Raw genomic sequence first — 8,663 nt, 5'->3', positions numbered from 1 at the left:
GCACGAAGCCAGGCCCGCGCCCAGCAAGCCGAGCGCCCAACACGAAGGCCACAAGCCTCGCCAGGCCCAGCGCAAGGCCAGGCCCAGCAAGGCTGCTGGCGCGCGCGCTGAGCGTGCTCGTGGGCTGCGAGGCAGCGCTCATGCGTGTGGGCCGCAAGGCCTTCGCGGTGCGTGCTTCCCTCGTGGTCGTGCCACGCTCGTGTTCGTAACGAATCCTAATCCTATCGGAATTCGTGCATTGATTAAATCCTAATCCTAAAAGATTAAATTTATTATTTAGAGTTCTAATAGGATTCTAATTAATAAATCCATATCCTAGTAGGATTATAATTCCTTTCCATAAACTCTATAATAGGTGCCTAGGGTCATATATTTACATCGATATTTGAAGTATTCAAAAGGTAAGATTTTCAAGCAAAAATCAGTCAAACACTTGCAACCCAAATAGCCGAAATTCCTAGTAACCTTAAGGGCGATTCTAGTTGGTCAAGCTTAAGGCGGATCCGGACGTGCTGTGGACTATCTACAGAGGGACGACACTTGGAGTCCTAAAGACTTGTTCTTGTTCGGTTCGGGCGCAGCTAGGGAGGACACGTTACAAAGTGTATGCATCTGAATTATGCTAAATGATTATGTGTAAATAATATGTTTCCTGGCTTTATGGTTTTTCCGCATGATTTATGTTTATTCATATGTATCATAACCTAACAAAGTGACCTTACTCAAAGGCAAAAGACACCCTAACCAAAGACTACAATGACCCTTACCAAAGGCTAAAATCCTAAGCAATATATATACTTTCCCAGTTCTCACAAACCGTAACAATGATCAACACCAACAGTAGCAATATACTAATACGCAAGTGTTATGTAGGTTATGCGGGGCTTGAACCCGCACCATGTACACTAGTGTACATTGCTCTGCCATTTGAGCTAATAACCTTGAAATTAGACGCTTGCATATCTATCGTTATATTAGCAATATCTCAAACAAACTTTTAAATATTAATTCAATCTTGCCTCACCTTGATTTTAAAGTTATAAAACACACAAATAAAGACAGAAGCAAAAACAATAACAATAGGTAACATATATCATTAAGAACAACAACTAATACAACAAACAAGGCGAACTTATCGCATGATACATAACATTAGAAATAATTCGTTATAAAAAACAAGGTCACTCAGAACTTCATTAAAGAAAACTAATAATATCAACAAGGGTAACAAACCAGAGGCATGTCATTGAGAGTAATTCATATAAAAAAAACAGATAACTTATGATTACAACTAACTAATGATAAACAACAGTCTACTTTAAATAAACAACACTAACACAATCATGCCATTATGCGTACGAAACACATACTTAAGTCTTATTATATCCCATTATCCGCAACACCAACTACATTACACCATCCAAAAGAGAAAAGAACAAACTCCCAAACCAAAAGCAACCAACTCCAACAGAGACTTTCTATTCAACCATTCTTATTTGAACTATCAAGTCTATCAAAGATCGATGACCCTACAGAGCTACACAAATGTGGCCTGGTACTGCTACTTAGTCAAATTAGGGATCATAATATATACTTGGTCAACTTAAGTAACTGCAAACGCATCAAATTAATAAACATTTTTTTGTGATTTATACTATTCATCTACCACAAACCAAAGAGGAGTCATAGAGGTGCAAGCAAGAAGCAGCTTCAACGAATTCCTATGAAAATCACTATCTTCCCAATCACAATTACAAAGTATTGGCCAAATTACAAAAAAAAATCAAATATGTAGCAGTAGCAAGTTAGTTCTATCAATGAACAAAATTTAGGTTTTAAAAAAGAATCCCAAGGAAAACCACAACAAATCGCATCAATTCAAAGAAAACATACGGACTATAAAACAAATCAACACAAGTCATCCCTGGAAATTAACAAATCAGAACAAAATCGACACAAAATATGATAACAAATCCCAACAATATCAAAAGCATAAGTAGAAAATAAAGAAAACCCTAGAAATTAAAAATAATTGTAAATATGTTAAAATTACCACCATTAGACGAATTCAGAAGAGCTGTTGTTTTCTTTATAATTTTGCTACCATCTCTAGGCTTCAAGCGCGCAAGAGAGAGAAAGGAAGGAGACTAACGACAGAGGAGACAGAATGAGAAAGGAAGGAGAGAGAAAGTAAAAAAGCACAAATGAGAAAAAATTCCCCGAAAAGAAATAAGGGGTGAGAAAAAAATACTCCGTAAAAAACAAAAAGCTTACTCACACGTGTGAGACCAAAATCCGGGCAAAATGGGGCAGATAAGGCTTCCTTATTTGGGCCGCCATGCAGTAAAATACTGTAGACCGGCCTTATTGAAAACTTTGTGAATAAAAATAAAAATAAGTGTTTTTGAAAGGAGAGCAGATATGGCAGGCAGGAGTATTGGCCTGTGCTTTTGTCCTCCCATGGTTGGAAATTCACCATGTTTATCTCAATTAAAAGCTTCATCTTCATGCAATTCTCCACCACAAACGTCCACTCTTTCTCCTCCACTTATCAAAACCCTTTCTGACATCCATAGCTCTGGTATCATTGCTTGCCTTCGTGCTCCTAGGTACTTCTTTCTCTTTCTTTCCTGCTCACTATTTTATCTTTTTATGGGAATTCTTTACTATTTTGTTGGTAACCTTGTAATTCTAGAAAAATAAATTTGTTGAATAGTACTTCCTCCGTTTACTTGCAACAGTTTGTTTGGTTTACGACACATAACTTGAATAAGTAATATCTTTCATTATCTGATAATTATAAGGCGTTCGTTTCGTATTTTGTAATTTTTCGCAGGAGTTATATGTTGTCCCAACACAAAATATATAGGGTTTGTTTGGTTGACATTGCAATTCAATTTCCCTTGTTTAATTCATGGGAATTCAAGGGAATTTTGATTAACCAAGGGAGGCTATACTTCCTATGTTCTGTAGGAATTCTAACTTTCTCCATTTTGTTTATGTCAATCAAACAACTATCATATTTCTACATTCCCATGAATTTCCACTTACCCCATTTTAAGTTGTCAATCAAACAACCCTCGGAAAGAAGAGTTGAATGAAATATAATGAATAACAAACAAATAGATAAAAGATGGTGGGGATAATATTTTATTCAAAGTAGGGAAAGGGTTTATTGTAGATTTGTAGTAATGGCCCCATAATAAAGTAAGATATATTAAATAATTTGCGGTTGGATAGAAAATTTATCAAAAATAGAAATATAATCCCTAAATAAATACGGTCGCATATGGTATATGTAATCCATACAAAGTACGAAGGGAGTACAAAAAGTTGATATTCTAAAAATATACATTAAGACAATCTAACAAGATCTCACCTGAATAAAATGTTTCTTAAGTATAAATCATTGAAAATAAACAACGAGAGTAAGTGAATACTGCAAAAATCAAAGTGGTGTAAGTAAAAAGGAACCTATGAAGTAAAATTGAATTCTAAATTCTTTATTTTCTTCGGAAACTCTAGTAATCTTAATCCTGAAGTTGCACTAAGGGAAACTTTTTCTATGTGTTGTAACGGGTGCAAAAATAATAACAAAAATAATTCAGATTTCAAGGCAAAATTATGGATTTGTTGGTTTAGATTTTGAGTATTTAGGTTTCCTAATCTCATGATAACCTATGTTTTTTCGTCTTTTGTTTCTTGTTTTCGTGGAACATTGTGTCTGGTCGTACTCCTGAACCAATCAACTGCTACACCTTGGTTATCCATTTTCCCCCTTAAGGGTTTCTTTTCCCATCTGTGGTGTAACAGGATAGTAGCCCTCCCTAGATCAAGTAGAATGAAGGCATACGGCTACTTGGTGGAATCTTGTCATTAGCCTGTTACAACTTGCATGGAAATGATAAAGCTCCAAACTGCACATATGTAGTCCTGTACATGGTCATTGTCTATGGACAAGTAACTTTAACAAAACTCTTGTCGACTACTTGCAATTGGTATACAAGCTGAGTAGCTTGGGCCTATAGACATAGTCATTAGCTTGGGGACTTCAAGTCTTAAATCTTTCTGATGTGTGCAAAATTTTGAATGGAAGCTTATTGCTTACACTTACTCCAATATCAGTGCAGAGATAGCGGTTGGGGCTGCACGAGCTGCATTACGTGGTGGCATCAAAGTCGTGAGTGCTTCCTCTTTGAGTAAAAACTAATAAGTTAAAATTTCTACGTGATATTCGATTAACAGAAACAAATCTAGTTATTGGATTCTTGACATGCATGATGGATTCCTGATTGATGTCCTTGGTTTTAAAGGTCTGAGTTTCCCATCTATTGTCCTACACCCTAGATACTAAAAATGAAAAGAGATCCCTTCTAATTTATAGGAAAATCCTTTCAGATATCCCACCTGTTTGTCACTTGTGTTTTTCTTTATGCATCAAATGCACTGTTGGTTTGCCTGCAAATGCATCTCAAATAGAGCAATAAAGGTTGATTTCCTATATAAATTTAGATGTCTCTGACAGTTTGCAACAACTTATTTGTTTCTGCTAATGCATACTGGGCATACGTGATTTAGGCCCGATATCTAGGCAATTTTAAATTCCTCCCGTTGCTTAAACTGCACAATAAATGTTTTTATCTGTAAATTCTTGATTTTTCTGACACATTTCTCTTATATTTTAATGTGTAGTTGGAGGTTGTGATGTCCACTCCAGGTGTGTTTGAGGTTGTTCTGTTGAAGTGCCTTTTGTTGTCTCTAATTCTACTTGCTAATTGACTTCATTCTCATTGCTCTTGCCTCTGTGTTGTAGGTTTTGCAACAGCTTGTGCTGGAGTATCCCACGATGACTTTAGGAGTAAGAAATGTTTTCCTTGAACGCTTATTTCTTGTTTTTCTTTCTATCGCTTTTCTTCAAAAGTTGCTAGCTATAGGCTGTTTCTATATAATGCAGTTGAGAAACCTTCAGAAATTTACTGAAGGTGTAAGTAAGTATCAGAGGTTGGTTCAGAGGAGTAATTGTACTTGTGTTAAGCTTGTTCATGTTACAATTAAATGTCAACGTCCTCTTGGGATTGCATTCTCCTTGGTTCTGATTAACAAAGTAAGTTGTGCCAAACTGCCAACTATCAAAAACAAAAAAAGTAAAGTGTGCCAGGCTCGTAGAGAGGTCTTATATTCTTTATGGTGTTCCTATGCATTAAATGATACTACGTAATAAGTAAGACGCGAAATAATTAAGATTAGTCTGTGTTTTAGGTAGGAACTGTCCTAAATGCTGAAGATGCTAAAGTTGCAATGAAGGTTGGTGCCAAATTCATCATGAGTCCTGCAATGATCAAGGTATTGTAGTCTCCACTAGACATTTTCTTTTGAGATAGTAGACATAAATCACAAAGATGCTCATTTGTAGTAAGATTATGACTTTTTGTGTTCCGTTTTGTTTTTCTTTATAGTTGTGTTTTTTATTCAAGATAGACGCATAGGAATATGATCGAACAATTTTGTTTTTGTCTGAATAGAATTCATACTATTTTTTCTTGAGGCTGAGTCAACTGAGATGCTATTTTCAGGATGTACTTGCTGACGTCCATGATCATGAAGTTTTATACATACCTGGTGTCATGACTCCAACAGAAGTATGTTTATTTGGTGTCTCCATATCTGCTTAAACAGTATGAATGATTCTTTCTTGTACTAAACATTTGCACTTTGAACCCAATTTTATTCTTAAATATTTGCAGATATTATCTGCTTACAATGCTGGTGCGAGGATTGTCAAGGTGGCATTTATCATATCTCTTGTTCTCAATACATCAATATGGTGTCCTTGTCATTGTCAGTATATTCTTCTGTATAAAATAATGAGATATGTCGGACAGTCCCATACTCACATAACTCATGTAGTGCTTTTGGCTTGATTAGGTCTATCCTGTTTCTGCACTAGGCGGTGTTGAGTATATATCAGCAGTTAAGAAGCCCTTTCATCACATCCCAATGGTTGCTTCTCAAGGAATTAAAATGGGTACCCAGCTAAATCAAACTTCTTTATCTTTAGTTTCTATACTAATTTGCGGTTGTGGTGTTTTGGAAAATGCTATTGCTTGTCTCTATGAGGTTCTAAAATTATCATCATGGTATTTCTAAGTTGCAAAGACCATCAGTTGTTCCGTTATGTTGAATTTTGTTGTTTCTGTATGCATCTAAAACTACAACATGAAGGGTTAGATGACGATTTAATTTCATGTTTGTTCTGGTTAATGAATGTTAAATGTTTGTATGTTGAAGATCTTGTAGAGGAATACATCACTCGAGGAGCTTCAGCAGTGGTACTATCAGATGCCATTTTCTGTAAAGAAGCTATTGCTCGAGGGGACTTTGACACTATATCTGAACAAGCACAACTTGCAGCTTCAATTGGTATTGAAGCTAAAAAACAGCTTTAAACTGGTAAGAGATGACCAAATGGGCAATTGGCCTTTTGTTCTTTTTCCATTGAATAATCTTTCCACAGTTTGAAGGGTTAGAACTTGGAAGTACCAAAAGGTCCAGTAATCAAAACATGAAAGATTCCTTGATATACAGTCTGAAATATAGCTATGAGCCTATGACAAGCAAATTAAGAATGCATTTCTTCAATTTGCCAAATATAATTGCTGACAGGAGATATACATGATTCACTTCCATTTCCTATGCGGGAGCTCGATAAACCCTCGGAAATATAGCATTAACCTCCTTTTTTGTGCTGCTACTCGAATACTCTTATTAAGATTTTCTGGCCATAACAACAGTAGTGAAGATTTGCGCACTTCTTAAGCTAATTATAACCAGTATTGTAATACTAATGCAGGTTAAACTGTAGCAGTTTACAAAAATCAAAGCTGGTGGAACTTGTTGACCATCCTGCCCCCTGTACGGACACACTTACTTGCACCCACGTATGACCGGGTTGCTTTAGTAAACCATTGCCATATCGACAAGTAGCTCGGTCACCAGCAGAGTTGGTGCTCATTTCAGGGTTCCTTTGGAAGTACAAATATCTGGACTTGGCTAAGCCTAGACCTGGTTATTGGGCGGGTCGGGGCGGGTCATTAGCGGGGCGGGTCATTTGCGGGTCATAGTAAACTACAAGCGGGTCAGGGTCATAAGGGTCAGGGTCGGGTCAGGGTCATAGCCAAAAGCTAATAGGGTCAATAGCGGGTCAGAAATGGGCGAATATTCAAGGAAGCATAGAAGCCAGAAATGGGCAAATATTCAAGGAAGCATGTTGTATTCCAGTACCACCAAACTCATCCATGAATAGAATACACGTGCATTACTAGTATTTCATAATGTAATAATCTAACTACATATGTATACGAATTATCTCATACCGCCAACTAGCCAAACAACTATGTAAATCCAAAAGTGGTGCCTTTTTTGTAAACTGAAATTAAATTACAATAAATAAAAAGGGTGGAATTGTTTTCTAATTGCCTTCAACAACCAATACACTAGCTTGAGCCTTTTGAATCCACTCTGCAACTACTGATTCACTTTAATAGCCTTGACTGCATTTTCCCAGTAGAAGTTGTTGAACATGGAGAAATCAGCCGATTTGCTCTGTCAATATATACAGTCTAAAATCAGAACTAAGTAACTCAATAACCCTATGAACTAAGTTGATAACAAGCTCAAGAATTACAAATTACAGCATAACATATAAACCCACAAGAATATAAGTTGATAAAATCTGCTGGTCGATTCATTCAAAACTTTCAGAAAGTTGATAACAAGCTCCAAAATCAGAGAAATTTCGTCCAACACAGATAATCATAAATCATTCAATTAGTTCTTAAATCAAATTATCATTTATTACTAAAACACCAATTAACAACATCCCACTTAGTAAATTGAACACAAACCGAAACAAGAAAATCTAGGTCAAATGCATAAAATAAGAAAAATAAGACCCAAATAGAACAAACCTGGACAGCTAGATTTGAAATTATACACATAGAATTTCCAAATTGTATATATTCTAATTATCATAAAACCCCACATATATCAGAGTTCAAGCAGATTAAAATGGTACCTGCAAACCCTGCCTAACCAACAAGAAAAAACAGCCAACAAATGCAACTTAGCTAATTAAGAAACATCATTACCTAGAAAAAGGGGTCCGCATCATCATCTTCATCATCATCTTCTTCTTCTTCTCCTCCTCTGACTATCTCGTCATCAAACTCAAGATCAAACTGCTCTTGATCTTCAACAGAATCTCCACGATGCCAATCTTGCAAACAAATTAAAGCTTGAATTGTTTTGGACTTCAAGGAACTACGAGATGCCGAAACGGTCTTTCCACCAAAACTAAAGGCGGACTCCGAAGCTACGGTACTCACAGGAATAGTTAACAAATCCCGTGCCATCTTTGAAACCACAGGATATCTCACAGAACTTTGATGCCAAAACTCTAGAACATCCAATTCTGAGTTGAGATCAAGAGCATCATCATCTAAGTACATCTCAAGTTGTGACTTTCCTACATGAGACCTTGAACTAGTGCCGACAAAATGGTCATAATCATCAAAGTAGTTCTTACTTCCTAAAGTAGTGGCAGGAGAAGGAGAGACTATTGTAGGTGAACTACTAGCATATTGTAATTTGTAATCCATAAACAA

General features: G+C 36.3%; 1 protein-coding gene across 3 annotated transcripts; it reads left to right on the top strand.

The window, feature by feature from the left end:
* The first annotated feature begins 2,357 nt into the window (after positions 1-2,357).
* Positions 2,358-7,472, top strand: LOC110790959 (uncharacterized). 3 transcript variants are annotated; one of them, XM_021995705.2, is made up of 10 exons: positions 2,361-2,609; positions 4,126-4,180; positions 4,693-4,728; positions 4,814-4,858; positions 5,260-5,343; positions 5,574-5,639; positions 5,745-5,783; positions 5,926-6,025; positions 6,289-6,450; positions 6,851-7,472. In XM_021995705.2, exons 1-9 carry the CDS (start codon positions 2,422-2,424, stop codon positions 6,444-6,446), a joined length of 771 nt encoding a protein of 256 aa, XP_021851397.1. In that variant the 5' UTR covers positions 2,361-2,421; the 3' UTR covers positions 6,447-6,450; positions 6,851-7,472. The 3 variants fall into 3 exon arrangements, with proteins under 3 accessions (XP_056690277.1, XP_021851397.1, XP_056690270.1); XM_056834292.1 differs by having other exon boundaries at positions 6,289-7,472; XM_056834299.1 differs by lacking the exon at positions 4,693-4,728 and having other exon boundaries at positions 2,358-2,609; positions 6,289-7,472.
* Positions 7,473-8,663: the final 1,191 nt, after the last annotated feature.

This window comes from Spinacia oleracea, chromosome 1, assembly GCF_020520425.1.
Source record: "Spinacia oleracea cultivar Varoflay chromosome 1, BTI_SOV_V1, whole genome shotgun sequence".
Classification (NCBI taxonomy): Eukaryota; Viridiplantae; Streptophyta; class Magnoliopsida; order Caryophyllales; family Amaranthaceae; genus Spinacia; species Spinacia oleracea.
The sequence above is the reverse complement of the archived record's forward strand: the minus strand, read 5'-3'. Positions and strand labels throughout refer to the sequence as shown.